The sequence below is a fragment of the Pipra filicauda genome, unplaced genomic scaffold, assembly GCF_003945595.2.
Source record: "Pipra filicauda isolate LSUMZ 115617 unplaced genomic scaffold, ASM394559v2 scaffold19_size4547281_pilon, whole genome shotgun sequence".
Lineage (NCBI taxonomy): Eukaryota > Metazoa > Chordata > Aves > Passeriformes > Pipridae > Pipra > Pipra filicauda.
In genome coordinates this window covers 4,493,425-4,517,707 of record NW_024104309.1, presented here as the reverse complement: position 1 = coordinate 4,517,707, position 24,283 = coordinate 4,493,425, and the positions used below count along the sequence as shown (strand labels likewise).

Sequence of the window (24,283 nt, the reverse complement as noted above, 5' to 3'; positions counted from 1 at the left end):
CCAAAAAGTATTTGTGCTTCTTTTCCAGGAAAGTTTTCACTACAGGAAAAAAACCTCTGAATATTGAAAAATGTAGACTTTTTGTTATTCCTAGTGGCTTTTGTTTATGGAAAAGCCAAGAGTCCATGTGCTGACCCAAAGGTTGTCTAACGAGCACCGCACACAACCCACGGGGACACAGAGAAGCAGCACAGCAACAGAACACGGGGTGCTGAGGGCTGGGGTTTATTATTGTCTATCCTTAGCAGCAAAACAGTGTTCTTAATTACAAGGATAAAATGAACATTCCTCTCTCAGTGACAGGTGGGACAAGGGGAGGTGGGCTGACCTCCTTCCCCGCGTGCATCCAGCGGCGGTGCCGCTCTATGTGATGACGGTGGGCCCGGTGCGGCCGGTCCGCTCGTGGAGCTGGGAGAGCTTCAGTGCAATGGAGATGAGAGGGGCCAACATCACCTGCAGGGAAGAGAGAGATGGCTCAGAACTACTGCAGCACATGGAGCTCTCACATGCCATGTCCAGCCTTCCCTTGTGGGCACCTGGGCTCAGCCCAGGACACCCAAAGCTTAGCTCTGCTGACCAAAGGACTAGTTTGGGCTCACATGAGCTGTGGGACCAGTGAGAGGGATGCAGTGCTCAGAGAGGAATCCCAAGCTCAGCTCCAGTGTTGCTGCTGCACCCTCGCTGTGCTGTATCCCAAACTCTGTTGCACGATGGCAGAGGACAGGGAAATCCTGAGTTCAGTTTGTTCCTCTCAGAATGTGGGATTCTTAGTCTATTTGTCAATAGTGGCACAGCAAGTTGTCCACAAAGAACTCACAGAGTGTTTACTGGTGAATATAGAATCACAGAATAGGCTGAGCTGGAAGGGACCCATCAGGATCATCAGTCCAATTCCTGGCCCTGCACAGACACCCCAACAATCCCCCCTGTCCCTGGGAGTATCATCCAAACACTCTCTGAGCTCTGGCAGCCTTGGTGCTGTGACCACTGCCCTGGGGAGCCTGTTCAGTGCCCGACCACCCTGTGGGGGAAGAACCTTTTCCTGATATCCATCCTCAACCTAAATATAAGAGGAGGATTCTTTTCCTCCCGTGCCTACAAGAGCACAGCAGCGTTTTTAAGCTGTAAAGAACACATATTGAACTCACTACAGAACCGGTCAGTGCCACCTTAAGTACAGCTGCACCCAGCTGGGATTCCACACCCACCTGTGGATCCTGATGGATCTTCTGTGCGTCCTTCTCGTAGCTGTCGATGTAGAGCCGCACGGTGGCTCCCGCGCTGCCGGTGCCGCTCAGCCGGAAGATGATCCGGGAGCCGTCGGAGAAGATGAGCCGCAAGCCCTGGGCAGGGAGGAGAGAGGGAAGAGCCTCTCAGCTCTTGGGTATCCGAGGTATTTTCCATGAGAGCCAGTGTGGCTATGCCCAACCTGCACCATCCCTGTGCTCCTCCTCTTCAGGGAGCCACAGAAGGCTCTTTTGTAACTCTCTCCCCATTCCCACAGGGATTACTGTCCCTCCTACCCCACGCTGGAGAACTTGCCAGAGCTCCCGAACACAAAGCATGTTGTTGCTGGGAGGTTCCTACCTCAGCACATGCCTGGAAACAAGAGCCGCCACACACAACATTCCCAACGCATTGATATTCCATAAAAATAGACACAAAGAAAACACTCCTATGCCCACCTGGTTTTTGGAGACACTTCCATCCACAGGGTCGTTGTACTCAAAGTTATCAGCCTTCTCCACCGTGTAGGCCTTGTCCCCACACGACAGCTTCTTCCCCACAAAGGAGCGATCGAACATCACCGCCTCCAAATCCTTCATCATTTTGTTGGCTGCATCTGCATCCACCTCCTCATAGTCATACCTGCACCAGGCACCAACACAGGTCAGGGAGGGGAGGGTGCAGTGGGCACTGGTGGGTTGGGATGCCCTTTTTGACTTCTGCCTTCTGCCCTGAGGATGTCCTCTGCTCCCACACTGCAGGGGAGCACGGGAAGAAAAGGCACATAAAAAGCACCAGAACAGGTTGCCCAGAGAAGCTGTGGCTGCCCCATCCCTGGAAGTGTCCAAGGCCAGGTCGGATGGGGCTTGGAGCAACCTGGTCTAGTGGAAGGTGTCCCTGCCCATGGCAGGGTGTGGAATGAGATGAGCTTGATGGTCTCTCCCAACCCAAACCAGTCTGGGATTCTATGAAAAGAGAGGAGGGTCTGTGTGCAGCACTACAGCTCCATCCAACACAGCCTCCTGGGATACACTGCAGCAGCTGGTGTCAGGAGATGGAAGCACAAAGTGCTGTCTCACAGTGGGTGTGTTACAGATCCAGGGCCAGGCTCCAACTCCTGCCAGGAATTTGCTGTAATTCTGCCGACAGCATCTCAGCAGGCCCCTGACAGACACAGCTGAACACCCTCATCTGCATCCCCTGCAACTGTGACTGCACCAGGACAACATCCCACTGCCAGCTTTGAGAGACAGCAGAGAGTGGCTGGAGCACAGAAGGGATCCTAGACTCTGCATTCCGAGTGCCAGTGGGATTTGTGCCACTTTATTTGCCAGCCCACCTCTGCACTGAGTGTGCTCTGCAGACACCTCGAGTGCTAAAAGGCTGCCTTTTTATCCCAGACTTTGGCATTTCCCCCCAGGTCTCCATGCCTCAGGTGTGTGCTGCCGTTGTGGTGTGGGGAGAAAAAGAAGGAAGAAGAAAAAAAATAAAAAGGAAAAGGCAAATTCTTTCATTTGGCAATTTGAGAGGGAATTTTCATGTAGGTCTTCCAAGCTGAAAGATTTCTGCCTAATGCTTTCACTCCAGGTGATATTCCCACCTCTGCTTGTGTGCAGGCTGGTTCTCACTCCTTCCCTTTCCATCTTCCATGTGTACTGCAGCTTAAATTAGAGTATTTTGGGACTGGACAGAAACTCATCCAGGTAAGCAACAGCCTGGGAGCTGGGCATTCCACAAGATAGTGCTGTCACTGAAGGTATCACAAATTCACTACTGATTTGGGCTCACAAGAGCCCAACATACTGAACTGATGGCAAAAAAGACTTGAAAGGAAAAAAATAATTAAAAAAAAAAGATTCTTTGCATGTATAAAATGTACGGCCTGGGCAGACTTTAATACCAGATTTATGTCTAGAATAACAACCCTAAGCTGGACACAGTGAAGGGTTCTGGTGAATCCCATTCCGTGTAACCCAGGTGTGTTACAAACTGCTCGGGGAGTTTTAAATTACTGTGAGAGAAGCAGCAAGTGCCCCGGGGCAGGAGCAGCCCACGGTGACACACCAGTGCCATCAGTGCTTTGGCTCTGACCTGGAGGGTTGGACACGGGACAGAAGGAAGTGTGAGGTGTTGGAAGCACTTTTCCCACCTGGTAAAGTAGTTCCTGCCGTACTTCTGCCAGTGGTCCTTCATGATGTCCTCCACGCTCTGCTTGCGGGTGGCCAGGATGGACAGCCAGGCCAGCACAGCCCACAGCCCGTCCTTCTCCCGGATGTGGTCGGAGCCTGTGGAGGGAACAGCACAAACACAGCTCCCACTCCTTTCACCTACCTTGTCTCCTCTCCTGCATCCATCTGGCAGCACTACAGGCTCCCAAATGGAAGGCATTCCCACAGCTCCATCCGGGCTGCATCATTAGAACGGGGCAGGATATCATCTGCTTTCAGCTACAGCCCAAGTAAAACATTCGGCCCCTTTCAACACACACACTCTTATTGTTCACAGATCCTCAACTCTGTTCCCAAGGAAGGAACGGGGAATGCACAGTAAAAAGGTCATCAAATAAAAAAAAAGGCAAATGCAGAGGAACAACTCAGGAAGAACATCAAGCTCCTGAGCAGCTGCCACGTTCTGTCTGCCAAGCAGCACACTGGGATCAGCACAAATCCTGGCCCAGCACCAGGACAAATGTCAGCCCTCCTGGGGAACCAAACCCCAGCAACTCTGGAATTAGCCCAGAACGGGGAGAGGAGCAGCAGGTCAGAGAGCACTGGCCATGGGGCTGGAAAATAGCAGGGCAAGGAGAGACTCCATCCACCTGTGGAGACCAGGAGAGCTCCCACACACCAGGCACGGAGAGGCTGGAAAAACCCTCTTTTAGATAAAGGAGGACTCACAGAATCACAGGACAGTTCAGGTTGGATAGGACCACAGTGGGTCATCTGGTTTGACCTCCCTGCTCCAGCAGGGTCACCCCAGAGCACATGGCACAGGGTTGCATCCAGGTTTTTCACTATCTCCAGTAAGGGAGAGTCTGCACCTTCTCTGGACAACCTGTTCAGTGCTTGGTCACCACACAGGGAAAAAGTTCTCCCTCATGTCCAGGTGGAAGTTCCTGTGCCTGTTTGTGCCTGTTGCCTCTCATTCCTGATTCCACCAAAGCTGGCACTGCACAGAGAGCAGGAAGCCACCGGAGCCCAGCCCAGCCTTGCCCTGGGAGCACAGCAGGGGGCTGGGAACACACAGGAAATCCGAGAGGGGCTGGACCTTACACAGCCCCCTGAGCACCCAAATGAAATGGGATCAAATGGCCCAGAACACCCCCAACCCACCCTCAGGGCTCCTGCCTCGTCAGCTCATGCTATGCTCCACAGCTGCAAAATTCTCGCCTTTCCACTCTGGAAAACATCCAAACAGGTATTAATGAATCCCAAGGAGCTAATGCAGAGAGCACTCCAGAGCTGCCATGTCACCCTCTCCAGGAGTGCCAGAGTGGGAATCCTCTGGGAAAGGGCTGGGGGCAGGGCATGGGTTAGGTGGAGCTTTGCACAAATCCCACTATTGTGGACGCAGCGATAAATTATCCCCATGGTCCCTGAGGGAGGAGAGAGCTGGGCAGAGGTGATGGAGAGGAATGCTAAATAAACACCAGTCCCATGTGATGTATCAGCTTATGGCTGGAATAAAATACCCAAGGAAGCAAGCAGGAATTCTGTCATGTTGCATTACTCTAATTGCTCCTGGACTCCAGTCCCACCAGGTCACAGTTTGTTTCAATTTTTACTGGATCTATTTGGCTGCTCCTTCACCTCTCTCCCCTTCAACACTCACATTATGTCCAGCTCCAAACAACTCCTCATTAACTTCCTATCAGCCAACCTTCCTCACCCCTTTTCATTCCTTTTTCATTCCTAAGTGCATTTGCCAGGTGGACAAACACCCTTTGCACTGTGGGGGGAGCCCAGCACTCCCGGGCCCTTTCTGTCCCCCCAAACTGCTGCAGCCCCCAGCCACTTGGATTTGATGCTGCCTGGCCAAAATCCCAAACCTCTCCCTCAGCCCCTGCTGCAAATGGAATCAGTCACTTTTATTTGGGATGGAGTCACTTCCCTGCTGGGGGATGGAGAGAAACTGGGAGCTTGTTGCTCATACAACAGTTTTAGAGAGCTGCTCATCCCAGACCATATCCCATCAGCAGCTCCAGGAAGGTGGAAAAGCATTTGCTGGTTTTTGGTTTGATTTATTTCCTGAAGCACCAGTGCTCTCTCATTAGCCAAGGTCCAGGATATAAACTCAGCACATGCTGAAATCACTCAGGCACTCCAAAATCTTTACTCACAATTTCCTTCAATATTTCTTTACAGAAATACCACTTTTCCTGAAATCCCCCTTTCCTTCCAACCTGAGGCCAAATCCAGTGTATCAGAATAGCATATGATTGCAAAAATATTGCCACTGAGGACTGCTCAGCCCCACAGCCCCCTGCTTTCACCCAGAGCCTGGGATCCCCTTCCTCAGGCACAGGGAAGAAGCTGGGGGAATCCTTTCCTGTCAAGCTGTGCACCCCAGCTCCACAAAGCACTTCACCTCAGGCATTTGGGGATTTAAGGCACCCATGCACAGGTTAAAAGGTGGTGGAATGAAAAACACACAAGGTTTGAGTGTGAAATCATCCACCCTAAATTCCCTCAAGACCCTGTGCCTTGCATATCCCACCAGAGGTCCTTAGAGAACAGGGAAAACAAGATCTCAAGAGAATTCAGACCAGGTAAAACTCCGCCTTTGTGCAGGAATTAGATGCCTTTTCCACAGTCAGGATGTTAACACCATGTGGTAGATGCCATGGGAGAGCTCAGAAACTGCTGAGGTCTCCCAGGAATTCTGAGTGTCCTGCACATGCTGCTCCAATGTGGAGCAAAACCTGCTCCCTTCAACTTCCCTGCACAAATAACAGTTGTGTGTCACGTGCATACCCCTAGAAATTCCTTGTGATGTTCACTTTGTTTCTCAGTAACCCAATAACTTGCTTAGACTGTTCAAAGGCAAGTGTTAATTTAAACTTTATAAATCATACCTTGTTTTCAGAACAGGAAAATGAGGGCCCTATTAAGCTCAGAGATTTAATAGTGACCTGAAACCTTCCCTAATAAAACTCCATGCTCCAAACCATATTTCTTTCCAGAAATGAAAACATTTAGAAGGCTTTCCTGGCCACCAAGAGTTGAAAAATACATTTAACATTGCACTTAATCCCCACAGACTCAATGACCGGACTAGTAAAGAGGCCCTCAAACTTCCTGCATATCTCCACGTGCCTTCCTGAAGGACTGAGGGAGAACTGGCTCCTGCCTCACAAAACCTTCAGCACTGGTTTTTTCCACACTGATTCTTCCAAGCCTTTTTTCATATTTTATTATTTTAGAAGCATTAACAACTACAGATGAAAGAGAAATCCCAAGCTATAAAGAATAAAGAACTAACAGGAGGAACTAACACCATCCTGGGTGATCCCAGGAATTGCTGACTTACCAGTTCCAAAACTTTCCTCTCCACACAGAGACAGTTTGTTTGCATCCATCAGGTTTCCAAAGAACTTCCAGCCTGTTGGAGTCTCATACAGAGCGATCTTTGTAGCCTGGGCCACCCTGCAAAGGTAAGAAGGCCAAGTCACATCCCAGCTGGATTCCTGGTGCTCCCATGTGAGATGCTGCAGTATCAGCCTCTCCCTTGGGGTGACATTGCAGGCAGGGAATGCCACTGCTTTGGGGGTTTATCCTCTATTTTATGCCAGTGTAACCTTTGGAAAATGGGTGAGATGTGCATTTAAAGAACAGATACAAACACACAGCTCTTCTAAAGCAACTTTAAGTTATGGATCTCCAAACATTTAACAAATTAGCACTATAAAATTTAAGGGGAAAAAAAAGGGTGGGAAGGTCATTTGTTTGGACTTATCTGTAGAGAAAAGAAAGAGCCAAGAGCACAGCCCAGCTCTGCTCCCCACTACAGAGATGTGTTAAATCCCAAGAAAGGGACAGGGATCCCTCCCCCCTCCCACCTGAACAGCTGGTACCTGTCGAGGGCCCCGCTGGTGGGCATGCTCCGGGCAAATCCACGGACTCCAGTCTGCTGGAAGTACGGGATGCAGAGAATGTTGGCAGCGATGACGGCCACGGAGTCGGAGGGGTTCACGAAGAAGCCGTGTTTTCCCAGGATCATGTTGCGATCCTGAGGAGGACAAGAGGGGAACAGCTCTGCTCCCTGCTCAGCACAAGAGCTGCTCATAAACCCAACAGCTCCCAGGGATTTTCTGACTGCACTGGAATAAAAGCAGAGCTTTGAAACACCTGGATAGTGTTTCACCTTCCTGCTGGTTTTTCACAGCCTTTAAAGTTATTTAAATGCAGTTTGGGTTTCTTTATTGACACAGTAGCCAACTATTGCCCAGGTGACAAAATGCAGCAAGTGGTTCGCTTCCATTCAAGACTACAGAGGGAGAGAAAAGAGCTTTGCCTTCGTCCTCTGCTTAAAATCAGCTGAGCATCAGTCTCCCACAGCTGATTAGAAGGCCAAAAAGTGACCAGAGATCAGCTCATTTACCCCATCTCCATCAAAGGCAGCTCCGAAGTCATACTCTCCCGTCTTCATGGTCTGGACCAGGTCGGCAGCATAGGTTAAGTTGGGGTCAGGGTGGTGGCCCCCAAAGTCCTCCAGTGGGGTGCAGTTCACAGCTGAGTTTGCTGGGGCTCCCAGCTCCTCACACAGGATCTTTTTCACGTAAGGGCCCACAACTGTCACAGCAAAACATGGAGAGAAACAAGTTGTCTCTGCCCTTGGTCAGCTTTGCACCAGCCACGTCACCACCCACCCCTGGGCTGCTCAGGCTGGGTCAGTTTGTGTGGGCTGGGGTCCTAAAGCACAGGAGCTCCCATAGGATGGTCAGTTTGTGTGGGCTGGGGTCCTAAAGCACAGGAGCTCCCATAGGATGGTCAGTTTGTGTGGTTTATGGTACTGAAGCACAGGAGCTCCATAGATCTCGAGACAAGAGGAACAAGGTGCCAAGAAAGCCAGGATGCTCCCAATGACATCTGTGAAAGGGATTCACAAGTCTGGCTGATATATTAAATTATATAAATCAGTCTAATGGTCTCATTTTTGTACTCAAACCTCTATGGGCACATCTTTGCCTAATTGCTGTCACCCCCATGGGTCACTGACTGATGGGAAGTCAGGGCAGCTTTGATCACAGCTTCGTCCTCTGTCTCTCAAGTGCTGACTGACACATGTGAGCCCTCCAGCACTCCCCAAACTCCACCAATACCTCTGCCCCGGGGCAATTCCCAAGCCCAAACATTTCACAGAACCCTAGAATGGTTTGTGTTGGAAGGGATCTCAAAGTTATCATCTCATTCCAACCCCCAAAATACAATATTTGACAAAAGAAAATAACGTAAGGCATAAAAAGTTTGCTTGCAAGAAGAAAAATCCAGGATGCTACAAAACAAAAATCAAACTTACAAGTGATGGATATAAATTCCACTAAAATCTCTCTCTCTGAAGGAGGTGGGAAAGCCCCTGGGACACCCATCTCCCTAAAATGCCCCAAGCCCACCCGGGGTACCTCCATGCATGGCATCGATGCGGATCTTGAGGTGGTTTTTCCCTGAAAGCAGCTCCTTTAATGCACTGAAGTCAAAGATATTCCTCAGCATGTTGGCATAAGCTTCCACAGAGTCCACAATTTCCACTGGAAAAGAAAAGGGAGCAGAGAGCAACTCTCAGAGTCTGAAATCTTTGTTACAAAGTCCTTGTTGCTGTGCTGAGCATCCTCAGAGCACACGGCCAGGGCTCAGCACAAAGCCTTCCACATCCCACAGGATCAGCTGATAAAGATGGGAATAATGGTGTCAAATTAAGAATTTAATTACAGGTTCTCACTGCTAATCAGGTCACAGACAAATGGACCAACAAAATCCTTAAGGAAAATTCTGTTCCCAGCTATGACTCCTAAGAGGCTCAGTCCCACTTCTCTTGCCTGGAGAGAGGGGTTAAGGGAAAAGGGGAATATATAGATAGATAGATAGATAGATATAAAATCAGATCTTTAATTCCACCAAAGTCAATGGGAATTGTGAACTTAATAGTTCAAAAGAGCTGCACCTTTGCAGCCAACAGGCAATATAAAAACCCCATTAACATAAAAATCCCACTACATAAATGGGGCCTGAGAGAAACACCAACTTCTATCATTTTTTAATTTATTTTTTAATCAGCACAAGTCACCAGGAGATGGTAAAAAAATACTTGCCGTGTTTTTTCCAAAGTCTTTTTTTAATGCATTTTCATATTTCACTGCTGACTGACAGAAATCACATATGAAATATAACAGTTTTCCCACTCATGGGGAGAGCTTTTAATTGTGAAATCATGGAAAAAATCAGTTACAAGATTAAACACTATATTTTTAATTGAGAAAATGCACTGTAACTGCAGAGGTGTCTGTTTTCAAGTACAAGTTTGCTTTGCAGACAAAACAGCCTTTGATTTTAGAGAAATTTGATGGATCGAGATTTTCCCACTGAAGTGGAAACTTTTGTAGGACAGAAACTGATCTACACAAGGTAAGATGCAGGACAAACCAAAAAAATAAATAAATATCAGGATGCAGGAGCAATGTCTTTCTTGGCTTATCCAATGGATGAGAAGGAGGGATCAGAATGGCCATGTCTGTCCTCAGACAAACCAAATTTCCTCATCCTTTCCAAAAGGAATCATAGAATCATAGAATCATAGAATCGATTGGGTTGGAAAAGACCTCCGAGATCATCGAGTCCAACCCTTGGTCCAAATCCAGTCCATTTACTAGATCATGGCACTCAGTGCCACGTCCAATCTGCGTTTAAAAATCTTCAGGGATGGTGAATCCACCACCTCTCTGGGCAGCCCATTCCAATGCCTGATTACTCTCTCTGTAAAGAATTTTCTCCTGATATCCAACTTAAATTTCCCCTGGCAGAGCTTAAGCCCGTGCCCCCTTGTCCTATTGCTGAGTGCCTGAGAGAAGAGACCAACCCCCACCTGGCCAGAACTTCCCTTCAGGTAGTTATAGACGGTGATGAGGTCACCTCTGAGCCTCCTCTTCTCCAGGCTAAACAACCCCAGCTCCCTCAGCCTCTCCCCATAGGACTTATGCTCCAGTCCCTTCACCAGCCTTGTTGCTCTTCTCTGGCCCCGCTCCAGCACCTCAATATCCTTTCTGAACTGAGGGGCCCAGAACTGAACACAATACTCAAGGTGTGGCCTCACCAACGCAGAGTACAGGGGAAGGATCACTTCCCTGCTCATGCTGGCCACGCTATTTTTGATACAGGACAAGATCCCATTGGCCTTCTTGGCCACCTGGGCACACTGTTGGCTCATGTTGAGCTTCCTGTCAATTAGTACCCCCAGGTCCCTTTCTGCCTGGCTGCTTTCCAGCCACTCTGTGCCCAGCCTGTAGCGCTGCAGGGGGTTGTTGTGGCCCAAGTGCAGGACCCGGCACTTGGCTTTATTGAACTTCATCCCATTGGAATCAGCCCATCTCTCAAGTCTATCCAGATCCCTCTGCAGAGCCCTCCTGCCTTCCAGCAGGTCGACACTCCCTCCCAGTTTGGTGTCATCAGCAAATTTGCTGATGATGGACTCAATCCCCTCATCTAAATCATCAATAAAGATATTAAACAGGCCTGGACCCAACACAGACCCCTGGGGAACACCACTGGTGACCGGCTGCCAGCTGGATGCAGCTCCATTCACCAGCACTCTCTGGGCCCGACCCTCCAGCCAGCTCCTAATCCAGGAGAGGGTACACTTGTCCAAGCCATGGGCTACCAGCTTTTCCAGGAGTATATTATGGGAGACAGTGTCAAAGGCCTTGCTGAAGTCTAGATAGACCACATCCACAGCCTTCCCCTCATCCACCAGGTGGGTCACCTGATCGTAAAAAGAGATCAGGTTGGTCAGACAGGACCTGCCCCTCCTAAACCCGTGCTGGCTGGGTCTAATCTCTTGTCCATCCTGAAGGTGCTGTGTGATTGCACTCAGGATGATCTGCTCCATAACCCTGCCAGGCACCGAGGTCAGGCTGACAGGCCTGTAGTTGCCAGGGTCCTGCTTGCCGCCTTTTTTGTGGATTGGGGTGACATTCGCCAACCTCCAATCATCTGGGACCTTCCCAGAGAGCCAGGACTGTTGGAAGATGATGGAGAGCGGTTTGGCAAGCTCTTTTGCCAGCTCCCTCATCACCCTGGGATGGATCCCGTCTGGTCCCATAGACTTGTTAGGATCCAGCTGGCTCAGTAAGTTGCTAACTACATCCTCCTGGAATACAGGACGGCTATTCAGCTCTCTGTCTCTGTCTATCTGCTCTAGAGGCCAGTTGTTCTGAGGGCCACCTGTCTTACTGCTAAAAACTGAGGCAAAGTAGGTGTTAAGTACCTCAGCCTTCTCCTTATCTTTGTTAACTATATTTCCCTCCACGTCCAACAGAGAATTGAGGTTTTCCTTGCCCCTTCTTTTGCTATTAATGTATTTATAAAAGGACTTTTTGTTATCCCTAACTGAATTAGCCAAATTAACTTCAAATTCCACTTTCTTTCCCTAATTTTTTTCCTGCATGACCTAGCTCTCTTCGTAAATTCTTCATAAGTAGCCAGCCCTTTTTTCCACAGTCTGTAAACTTTCTTTTTATCCCTGATTTCTTTCAGAACCTCCCTATTTAACCAAGCCGGCCGTCTTCCCCTCCGGCTGGCCTTTCGGCTCACTGGAATAGCCTGTTCCTGTGCGCTCAGAATTGCCTGCTTGAAGCATGTCCATCCCTCCTGGACCCCCTTGCCTTTAAGGGTTGTTTCCCAGGGTATGCCCTGAATTAGTTTTTTGAATAGGCCAAAATCTGCCCTCCGGAAGTCCAGAGTAGAAGTTTTAATGATGGCTCTCCTTACATCCCTGAGGATTGAAAATTCTATTATTTCGTGGTCACTATGCCCTAGGCGGCCTCCAACCACTACATCATCCACCAGAAGAACACTTGTTTACCTGTAAAGGGTTTAAATTTGTTCTCCAAGTCAAACTGCTGCTTCCCAATGGTGCTCAAATCCACCTGGAGATCTGGGCAGATGGCATACTCCTCAATTTTCTTGCTGATTTGGAAAATTTTATCCGTGATGGCTTCAGGAGCAGGACCTGGGAGAGAAAATGGCCAAGGGGGAAGATGGTAAAAGAGGGATGTACTTCAGGAGTTCAGGAAAGACCCAGGGCTGGGAATCCCAGAGTTTGAGCATCCCAGGTTTGCTCTGTTTAGGGAAACCCACTGCTCAGGGCACTGGATCTCTGCGATATTAAAGCAGAAGTTGGGTTCCTTGGGGTCAACATGAGAAACAACCAAACAAATTAAGCAAATAAGGGGCCAAGGGCCCTCACCTCCATTGGCAATGTTGAATTTGATGCCAAAGTCCCCGCTGGGCCCCCCAGGGTTGTGGCTGGCTGTCAGAATGATGCCCCCAATGGCCTTGATCTTCCGGATGATGCAGGACACGGCCGGGGTGGACAGGATCCCGTTCTGCCCGATGACCAAGCGCCCGATCTGGGGATGGAACAGCAAAACAAACTCCTGTGAGGCTCAAATCCCAAATGCCAAATCCACCAAATCCCAAATGCCAGCAACAGGTAAACCAGAGCCCTGGAGGTGCATGGATGGCAGAGGCACCCTTGTTCCTGGGAGGCCTCCAAGCTCTCCATGGTGCATCCAACCCCACGCTGTTGGGTCTTTGGAGCGTTTTCCTTCAGGAATGCTGCAGCTCAGCTGGATGTGGTGCACTGGAGGGCTGAGCTCTCCAGTTGTCCCTGTTTTTATGTTGTTTAGTTGTCTCTAAACAACACCAAAAACCAATCAACCCCTCTGGCTGTGGCCTCGGAACTTTGGTTTCCAAACACACGATGGGATGGAGAGAAGCCAAAACAGCACAAAAATCGAACATCACGGCTCCTCCCATGGGACCAGCTGCAGGTTCTTCCAGTGAGTAACACACCTCCTTCCCATAAATTCAGTAAGCTCACTGAGATTGCATCCAGAGCAATGTGCTGAGCAATACAATCAGAATCCAGTTGCTGGAGTCCATGCAATAAAGCAGAGGATGAATTTCCCTGACAGAACACACTCCTCAACACAGCCCCCAAATGAGGTGACAGAGATTTAAAAACACACCAGACTCTGCATCAGCTGAGATCAGAGAGAGAACAGAAAGAGAAAAGAGGAGGGATTCCATTCAAACACAAGATAAAGCAGGGATCAGGAGGAGTGTTCCCGACTGCAGGCCTGCGATGGGAGCTGGGCCAAGGGCATGGGATGAGTGTGATTCCGGGCCCCTGGCACTGTCAGGTGCTAAGCCCCAGCCTCCTGCCCACCAGTTAGTGCATAGTACAGCTGTCAGAGACCAGCTGCTCAAAGATCTGCACCTCCAGCAAATAATGAGCATAAATATGAAACAGCAGTTTAGGACCCCAAGGTGAGGCCTTGCTCATGGGGGGAGCTCGTGGGACAGCAGCTCATGGTGGAGCCCTCCTGGGTTTTCATTTGAAGTGGCCCAACCTACACAGGGTTTGCTTTTCCCCATTCTCAGCCAAAGCCAGCGCTGCTTGATCTGTGCTTTAGTCACCAGCACATCTTGTCCTGTGCTTTATTCCAGCCTCCAAATTTTGCTCCTCCAGTTTCCCCAAAAATTCATGGGACCTCCAGGAAACTCCTCTGCAAAACTTCACCTCTTGTTCCCCAGTTTCCCTTTGAGGGTCACATTCTGCAGCACCCCCATGGTCTGCAGCAGCTCAAGGGATGCTGCAGAGGACTGGCAAAACAAGGGATTTTCCCTCCCACACCAGACAGGAGAGCTCCTGGTCCTCCCCACACACCTGAACTGCAGCTTTTCCTCCCCACAGTGAGGAAGGAAAGGAAGAAACACTTGTCTCCATACGAGCTGCTCTCTGATTTAGGGCCCTCCTTGGCTTCCAGAGGTTTTCAGCTGTCATTCCCCACCCCTCCAATGCTCAATCCATTGTGGTAACCACTGGAAAAGGTTGCTCATGGCAACAATGTGCTGAAAAATTTACACTTAATCCTTTTGGATTCTCTGGAATTTCTTCTGAGAAAAACCTAAGACTGGAGAAACACCTTTCATGGAATTCTCAAAACAGACCCACTTGGTGCAGCAATTTTGGGTTACAGCCCCTCAGAGCAATCCAGGCAACATCTCCACCCTCGTTTTACTGAGAGCCCACTAAGATGCACACAGGAAATAAAGAACACCTAAAATTCCCAAGATTCAGGTCTCTCAGAATAACAAGAGATCCAGGACAGACAGAAGAGCCTTTTCTTCTTAAAAAGCAAAAGAAAACAGATACAAAACCCCAAAGCCCAAGAGCCTTGCAGTGCATAAATCATGATCCACCACAAACAGACAAGCCTGTCCTGCTTCCAAAACACAGAATTCCAGCACAACTGAGATCCACATAAAGGTTGCCACTCACTTCCTCATCCTCATCTCAATTTTCAAAGGCTCCTGGAGTATTTATCACAACTTATATATGGTGAGAAAGAAACAACCATGTTTTACCTTTTCCTTTGCCACTCTGGTGGCTCTCCTTGTAACTTCATTTCTGAACAATATCAGGGGGTTATATTCTCATGGAAAGGCTACAAAATCCAAGTGCCAGCAGCCTGGGGCTGTCAAACCCCAAACCAAGAACACACAAACACCAAGCAGTATTTATTTTCCATTCTCCAGGTGTATTCTCTACCCAACTGCATCACTTAGAGTGAAATCAGTCATTTCTGTACTACCAAACTGGTTTTCCTTTAAAAACTTAACTCCTACAGTTGAATAAAGCCTTTGGGGAAATTAAATCTCAGAGTGACTAATTTATTAAGGTTTCCTGCATTTATCAGCCACACACCGACAGGAATTTAGGGATTTAACATTTACCAACCCCATTGGCAGCAGCCATTTGGACAATCAGTTCCACTGCAGACTTATTGAGGTACCTCCCATCACCTCCAACGACCAGAGAAGATCCCTGGCGGTCCCTCAGGTCTATGGAAAAAAAGATACTCTGGAAGAAGTTCTGCAAATAGTTCGTCTTGGATTCAAAATAAAAGGTCTTCTTCCGTAATCCGCTGGTTCCCGGTTTCTGGTCATTGTAAGGGGCTGTTGGCACAGTTAGCACGGGCAGAGGAGCGTCTTCCATGTTCTTTTTTCATACAAATGCATTTAAAAAGCAAAATATGCCAAAATTAGTCCCCAGCCTTGGCCCACCTATTAGACAGGAGTTCAGGGAAGCCGCTGGACACCCAAAAATAGCCCCTTGAACCTTGAGCTGCTGCTGGTTTCTGTAACTGAAGACGCTTTCCCGCACTTGCTGGGGAGGATCAATGTCCCGGATAACACACAATTCCACGCTGCTGGGAAAGGGTTTCTGTCTTCTTTACCATCTGCTGGTTCCCACAGGCACAGCTCCTGGCCATTCCCGAGCCCAGCAGTGTCAATCCATGTGGTTCTCCCGCAGGGAAGGGACAACAGGGAGGCGGGAGCAGCTCAGCTCCCGCTCGGGTGTTTTTGCCAGCCCAGCAGATCCACAGGGCAGTGCCAGGCCAGGCCAGCAGGCTGGGTCCCTGGGAGGCAACGTTCCAGAGGGATCCTGCTGGAGTTATTTAGCAAAGTCTGGTGAGTTAAAGGTCACTCTTAAAATGGAAGGGAGCGGATCCGTTACCTCCCGTTTGCTCACGCAGCTCCTGCCCTGACAACCCAACTTCTCCCTCCTCAAACACAGGGATGTTATCCACCAGGAACAGTGGGAAAAACCCAGAGAAGCTGAAAAGCTACAGGAGCAATAGGTTCAATTGAACATCCCCAGCAAACGTCAGCGAGATTAAAACCACAAAAAACCATCAAATGTTTTGGAAAACTGCATCCAGCAAAGATACTCATTTGGGAGCAGCTTAAACATGTCCAGGAGAGACTCAGACACCAAGAAACTTCTAAACTCCCCACCCCTGGAAGTGTCCAAGGCCAGGCTGGATGGGAAAGGAGTACCCTGGTCTAGTGGGAGGTGTCCCTGCCCATGGCAGGGGTGGGATAAGGTGGGCTTTAAGGTCCCTCCCAACCCGAACTACGCTACGATTCTAAATCAGACTTTCCTCCAAACCGCTTCAGTAACACTCAGAGCCCTCTGTCTGAGCTGCTGGAAACAATGTATGGATGTTACTGGAGCAGTTAAAGCACAGACACTTTGTAACAACTCCATCTGTCCCTTATGACTGCAGGGGACAGGAGGTGTGTACTCAGCTGAACAGGGAGAATTCACAAAGGTGCTCGGAGACTCTTTCCTGAGGTGCCGAGTCTGTCATTGCTCCAGCCATTGATATATTTTCTTCCAACAGGTAAAGGGATCATAGAATCATAGAGGTTGGAAAAGCCCTCTGAGATCACTGAGTCCAACCAGTCACCCAGGCCCCACTAACCCATGGCCCCCAGATCCTGTTTTATGCATCAGTACATTAAAATCCAGTTGCATAATTTGCATGAGCTGACACACCTTTTACACCCACAGTGAGATTTCCTGGGATACAGAAACAACTGGGTTGTGTTTTATCCATCCTGAGACTCCCTTAATTCCTAGGCACAGGTTTCCCTCTAGTGGCACAGAAACCACAATCCAGCTCCCAAAATTACACCTGGCAGCAAAAGGCCTAAGCGAGCTCTTTCCCTTCTTAATCTCAAGATAAACTTGGTGCCCTGTGAAATGTCGTGGCATTAAGTGACAGGAGGAGGCACGGGCCACCTCCCAGCTCCTGTGACTGCATGTGGAATTACTGGCAGGGAAAAGGCCTATGAAAGGTTGGAATTTGTGTGTGCAATAAAGTACATGTGGACTGGACAGAGGAATCAAATTAGATTAAGCTGGAGAGGAGGGTGTTGGCCATTAGTGAAATGTTTGTGTACATAAAGTAAAACACATTCTGTCAAATGAAATATAAAATAGTGCATAGAAAGCTTAGGGACAAGAACAGCATAACAACAACCCTGGTTTTGGGGTGCTCACTTGCTCCCAGGGCTTTCCTGAAACATCTGCATCACTGCTGGGATAATCAAAATCACCACTAACTGGCCAAGCAGGACTGGTGAGGGGTTGGGCATCACAGGCTGCCACAGGATTCAGAGGTGGAAAAGGTTGATGCTGAGCACCTTTGGACTGAGGCAGGGTCATTAAATCCATGATCTGGGAGGCTTTGCTGGGATGACTGTGATCATTACAGATCACTCACAGCTGGAAAGGAATTCAGGAATTCAGCAGGTCATCAGCTCCCTCCCCAGAACTGGATCAAATACACCCCAAAAGTTGATATAACTTGTTCTTGAAATCTTTTTCTCCAGGTAATGCCAGTGCATCACCAGCCTTGCAGCTGGAATTGTTTCCCTACAATCTGCTGGACATCTTCCTTGCAGTGGTTTAAGTCCTCCTGAGCTGACACAGCAAACAAATCATAATCCTCTTCCTGACAACTCCTGACACACTTGAAATCCTTTGGCTATAGACTCTGAGTGTCCTTTCTGCTACAGCAAACAACCCCAATCCCCTGGGCTTTTCCTTGTGGGCATGTTTCCTGGGTCTCTTGTTCCTGATGGAATTTAGGGATTGGTGAGGGCATCTCCCCCTCCCACTGCAGGCCAGAACATTTGTTAGCTTGGGTCCTTTTCCTGACCTGCACTTCAGACACACAAGAACTGAGTGAAAATAAATAACTAATTGCCCCACTCAGAGGGCACATAAAGCCCAGGTACCCTCTGTGGGGCTGTGTTCAGCTGCAATCCTTCTTTTCCAGCTTTGCAGGAATTTCTGACAACAACCAGCTGCTGACAGGCATCATCTCCTTACACCCTTTTTCTGTGCTTAGTCCAAAAGACACAGAGCACAAAATCCCAGGCAGCAAACGGAGTAAAATCACTTCATGCTTATTTGGTGACTTTCCTTTAGGACAGAATCCCATTCCCCTGACTCCTGCCCTCTGAAAAGCACAGTTCCCTGCACTGTCCATGCACTTTGGCCATAAGAGGGTGCCAAGAGCCCTGAAAAACCCCACTGACCAGCTGCCAAAACCTGGCACTCTGTGCCCAAGGACAACTCTGGTCCAGGCAGCCACTGCTGTGACATTTGGCAATGCCAGGACAACTGGAGCCCAAGTTAAATAAACAGACTGCAAGCCTGTTAATCATACAAGGAGTGCTGCTCCAACCGCACTGCACTTTGTCTCTATCAAGAGTTAATTAAAAAGCCAGGTTTGGAAGTTGCTGCAGAGATTATGGAGAGGCAAAAAACTATCTGGCACCATCTGCACAGCACATCCACATGAGTCACTCCAGAATTAAGAGACACTGTTCTGTTCCTGCACTGCATCCCAGTTAAAATGAGCAGACAAACTGGGTGGCACAGAAGGGGCCCAGCAGGGCTGGGAATGAAACCCCCATGTCCAGGTTTGTCCCAGGGAAGTCCACGGTAGTGACCAGGACTGAGAAACTTTGTGTTCAAAGGTCAGCCCTTCAAAGCACACCCAAAGCTGCATATTATCTCCAGTGTCCTGCCCCTGCACCAGGGAAAGGGCAGGGATTCCAGCTGGTTTGCCTCAAGCAGACCCAGGAATGCTCCAGGATTTCTGGCCCCAGCCTACTGATTGACAGCACCTATCCCTGAATCCTCTTAAAAACCTGAACCCCAAAAAAATCCCCTTAGGCAGGGATGACCCTACACAAACCATTCTCCTTAAAGGTTTTCCCAGGTAGAGATTATTTGACCTTCCCAAGGCAACACACTCCTTTCCTTAGCCTTAAGCTCCCAAAATGCCTCTCAACATTTGACCTTATAATTCTTGTCCCGTCCCCACCAGGCCAGAGAATGATGTCACTTTGTTCCCTGCAGCCTCTCTGTGCTTCCCCATCCCTTGGCTCAGGTCATTCCCTCCTCACTGGCCCCACCTGTCCCTCCTCATAGAATCCCAGAATGGTTTGGGTTGGAAGGGACATTAAAGCTCATCTCATTCCAACCCCTCCAATGGACAGGGACATTATCCCAAGTTGCATCCAACCTGGCTTTGGACACTTCCAGGGATGGGGCAGCCACAGCTTCTCTGGGCAACCTGTGCCAGGGCCTCACCACCCTCACTGGGAGAAACTCCTTCCCCCCCAGAATGACCTCAGGCCATTCCTGTTGGTGTCTCCCCCAACCACACTGGATCCTCTCTGAGGGTGGTGCCCCAGGTCAGGACTTAAGTTCCTGGTGCGACTTTATTTCCTGGGTTTCATTTACGCAGCCTGACCTTAAAATCTAGAAATGATGTTTTTCTGGATAACTGGATGATCCTGCCACCAGTCTTTGTCCTCTGTTCATCAGATCTGCTGCTTAGTGTGTTACTCTGCATCTTGTGCTATGAATATATAGTATGTACATATTACATTTCTTAGGACTTCTGCATTCTTCACACTTTTTACTGATATTTATGTTATTTATGTTTATTCCTAAAATACGTTCCAGCTCATCATTTGAAACATTAATCCATATATTGGCTAGCTCAGACCCATGACAGGGTGGGCAGGACCCCCCACAGTGCATTCCTAGATCCCGATGAGCTTGGCCTTGGCATCGCACACATGGAGAGCAGCTCTCCAGCCCAGTTCCCATCCCAAACTTTGCCTTGACCAAGAGAAGGCTTTAGGCTCCATCCTGCTGCCCTGCCAGCCCAGCCACAGCTGAGGTGTCTGGTTATACAGAGTCATTGTCCCAGAGATTACAGCTAAATCCCTGTAGGATGAATTTCAACTCTGCCTGCTGGATTTGCAGAGATTAACTGCAAAGCACCTTAGCTCTGTCTCTGAGCTGGAGTTTCATTAGTGTAGAGTTTAAAATTCCAAAGAGGCACTGAAACTGGACAACCTGACACTGCCTTAATCACCTTCCACTATAAACTGGCATAAGCCAATTAACTTTACAGGCAGAAAGAGGCTAAGCTGGTGTAACAGCAGCCTGCAACCTGTAAGAGCTGCTGCAGCATTGGCTGCCTCCTAAAACCCACCATCATCTGCAGCCAGGAAATACCTGCAGTTCGTATTTATTTCCTTACTTCACATATCACACCTCAGTTTCCCCTTCTGCTTCTGAGAACAACAGGAACATTAGAAAGCCCAGAAATTGAGGCTTTTCTTACCGGCTTGCAGGATCCAGCATCACTGCATCTAGTTCTGGTACACAGGGATTGCTTTTTGGAATGACTTTCTGTATGATCACTTTATTTTGATATTTTTAACACCAGAAGCTCTAACTTGAAGGAAAGATCTCAGTGGGAACTGATCTGGAGGCTATGGCAGAACAACACAAAGGGAGCTCCAAAAGTAGAGCAGTGGCAAGTAAAGAGCGTTTAAACACTTGGTTTCCCTGGATAACTGAGTGGGGAAAAAGGTAAAGAGCAGCCAAGCCAGGAAACCAAACTTCCTAGGGTAGAGAGCAGCATTTCTAATAAAATCCCTGTGTCCTGCAGCTGTAAAACAAAGCCAGGCAGTATTTAGCATGCAAAGCACTGCCTGGCATTCAAAACACCTTCCAGCTACTTTGCAGCACTTGGAAAACTCTTTAGTTAAGAAGGAACCAAGGGCACAGTAAATTTGTGGAATAGCAGGTGACAATGTCAGTGAATCAGCCTGGTGCTGGTTATATGATCAGATCTGGATCTACAGCTTCAGTTCTGTCATTTTTGGTTGTTTTTGAAATAAAGCTGTTGCACTGCCATCATTCTACTGACATGTAATGCTCCAACAGGAGTTTTCAAGCTTTTATTCGTGTAGTTAAGAGTCAGACTCACTATGTGGGAATCACATTCAGGGAACCTGGCACACAGACCAAAACAGAGCAGGGAGGCAACGCTGGATGCCAAACCCAACAACCTCTGTTGCAGTTTACTTATATAAATGCAAACTTAAAACCAAGATAAACATTCCTTAATTCTACAACTCCAAACTGAGTTGCCAGTAAAATATAACTACTTAGTTACATATTAACCACTCCAGTTAGAGACAAAACTAAAACTCAGTTTAGCATCCTTTCTTTTTACTTGTAAAACTAACAATCATCAACTGTGGCCCTCAGGTCTGTCCTGTGTTTCCAGAGGATCATTCAGCCAGGTCTTAAGACCACATGGTTTTAAAGTATTCATCCAATCACCTCTTAATCCCTAGGACCAGAAATGCAGTTTTCCAGCACTCGTTTTCTCTGTATTTCTCAGCATTTCTCACACTGAGTCCTTCCCTGAGTCCTGGCTGCTGGAATCAGGAGATCTTCAAGAGCCCCAGCACTCAGACAAAACCAAAGGCTCCAGGAATGAGTCTCCATGTGCTGTTCCCTGTTCTATTGGACACTTTCTTACCAGTTAACAGCAGCTGTCCACCCTTCTCTTTGAAGGGCTGGCAACTTCCAGTTACTTCACATTTACTATGAAGAAACAGGATTTTCATAGATTCTTCCTTAACTACACTGTGGTAACCACTAGGAACTAATACTTACAATTACAGGGAAAAACCACAAAGCAACCATCCCTTAACCATTCCAAAACAGGAAGGCAAGCACAAAAAAGATGTATTAAAATTTTATTAAAAACTACTATTTTCAGTCACCTCATTTCTTGAGGTTTTGCCCTTCTTAAATTTGGCAATACTTGCACTGCCTTATACCAAATGTAGCCAATAACTGTACATCAAGTTTTCAGTAGCTCTTTACTCTGTAGATCACCCCTCTGTACCTCCTCTGGTTACTTATTCAGGCTTTACCTGCTCTCTCTTTATTAACCCACATATTCTTCCACACGTGTTCTTCCTCCACCTCCCATTTTCCCTGCCTTTTGAGCAAATTCTCTCCCAGCACTTTGAATTCATGTGGACAAAATGCTCCAAGGCAAACTGCTGTTGGCAAGGGCACCCCTTGGGACCCGCTGCAGCTCTGGCAGCGAGCTCAGCTCTGCACGTACGTGAGTGTCTGCACACCCTCCCAGAACACCTCCTCGCAGCCCAGCATGGCTCTACCTCCAGGCCTTTCCTTACTCCTGGGATGGAGCTGAGGTGCAGATGATGGAGAACTCAGTGCTTGGAAAGCTGCCACATCCCGCCAGGCCCCGGCTGCACATCCAGAAACCTGCACAAACACTTTATCCCAGGGAACAAGTTTCCCATTCTGCTTATTCACACTGATCCATAGGGATCCTGTCTGTGTGTGCTGTCGGGCATGAAAGCTGCATGTTCCAACTCCAACCCCTTCCTAGAACAGATAAATATACCAGTGTCTGCTGCTTTTCCATCAGGGAAGGCTGCACTATCCATCACTTCCAGAGGTGCACAGAGCAAGGCTGGTGCTGCTCAGGGATGCTGGAATAGGGAACCACACATCACAAAAAAGCAAATTTCTACATAGCTTAACACCCCCATTCCAAATAAACCAGTTATTTGCTTTTTTTGTGCCCTAAGAAGGCAGAGATCTCAAATTGCTAATTCTTTTCGTAAGTAGTCAGATCTTTAAGGTAATTGAGGCACTGGGAAGCTGAAATAGGGCACTCTAAGGTTTTACCCTATGTCCAACCCAGAGCACCAAACATCCTTAGCCCACTCCCTCCTTCGTGGTCCATGAGGAAGAATGTTTGCTGCTGATGTTGGTGTCCCAAGAGAAGGGGATATTTTTCATTTGGAAAACACAAAATGTAAGAAAAAGCCTCCCTTTACAAACTCGGCTCCAGTGCAGCTCTCCCTGCCAACATCCCGGTCCCCGCTGGGCTTCCCTCGGGCTGCCCAAGTGACAGGACCAAGATGAAGCAACAGGGATGAAACCCCAGCACGGAGACACATCCCAGTGTCATGGAAGGGAACGCCGCTCCCCTCCCAAACCTCACCACCTGCACGCTGTGCACTGGTTTGTGTTTCAGCTGGAAAACCCCCCGACGGCCCAAAGGAAGAAGGAATATGAGGAAAGTGGTGTTTGCCTCCCTGGCCAATGTCCGCTCGCTCCCGCACGTCCCGCAAGGGGGGAAAGGCTGCCGGGGGGGGTTCTCCTGCCTGCACCGCGAGCTGTGCCCACGGCAGCTTCGTCAGCTCATCTGTCACTCACCGAGTTACTTCCACGCCGCGGACACGCAAAGCGCCAGCGATTTCCGGGATCCCGGATCCCGGATCCTTACCCCGTTGGCGGCGGCGATGCGGACGATGAGCTGGATGGCGTCCCTCATGTAGAAGCGGCCGTCGCCCCCCACCACGAGCGTGGCTTCCTGGCGCTCTGCGGGCGGCACCGTGGCCAGGATGCTCTGGATGAAGTTCTCGGTGTAGTGGGCATTGCTCTGGAACACCGTGACCCGCTTGCGCAGCCCGCTGGTGCCCGGCTTCTGGTCGCCGTAGGGCTTGGTCTTCACGGTCTCGATCCGCACCATGGCCGGCGCCGGGAGAGTTCCGGGAGCCAGGGGGGCACCGGGCCGGACCGGCCCCGCCGCCAGCACCGCCCCGAGACCGCCCCTTAAAGGCACCACCCGCGCGGCCGCCTGGGCACCCAGCGGAGAGAAGACACAGCATCCTGCCCTGCCCTGCCCTGCCGTGTCCTGTCCTGCTCCCAGAGGGTGCGGGTGCCGCGCTGCCGAGCTCTGGGTGTGCAGAGAGGAGCACTGAGCTCCCCTGTCCTGCCACAGCACTGAGCACCTCCGTGGGTGGGTGCTCTGCTTGGGCCAGGTGTCATGAATCGTGGAATGGTTTAGGTTGGAAAAGATCTCTAAGGTGATGGAGTTCAACTGTCAAGCACTGCCAAGGCCACCACTAACCCATGTTCCCAAGTGCCACATCCACAGGGTTTTTAAATCCCTCCAGGGATGGGCATTCCACCACGGCCCCAGGCAGCCCCTTCCAAAGCCTGATCATCCTTTCCGTGAAGAAATTCTTCCTGATGTCCCACCTAACCCCCC

The 24,283-nt window shown here is 49.1% G+C and overlaps 1 protein-coding gene across 2 annotated transcripts; it reads right to left on the bottom strand.

Moving 5' to 3' along the window:
* Positions 1-202: 202 nt before the first annotated feature.
* On the bottom strand, positions 203-23,881 carry PGM1 (phosphoglucomutase 1). Of its 2 annotated transcripts, none has more exons than XM_027748710.2 (11): positions 23,516-23,881; positions 12,685-12,847; positions 12,301-12,447; positions 8,849-8,974; positions 7,828-8,018; positions 7,301-7,455; positions 6,757-6,872; positions 3,377-3,512; positions 1,686-1,869; positions 1,209-1,343; positions 203-453 (listed from the first exon to the last, which is right to left on the bottom strand). In XM_027748710.2, exons 1-11 carry the CDS (start codon positions 23,759-23,761, stop codon positions 364-366), a joined length of 1,689 nt encoding a protein of 562 aa, XP_027604511.1. In that variant the 5' UTR covers positions 23,762-23,881; the 3' UTR covers positions 203-363. The 2 variants fall into 2 exon arrangements, with proteins under 2 accessions (XP_027604511.1, XP_027604510.1); XM_027748709.2 differs by lacking the exon at positions 23,516-23,881 and adding an exon at positions 15,244-15,516.
* Positions 23,882-24,283: the final 402 nt, after the last annotated feature.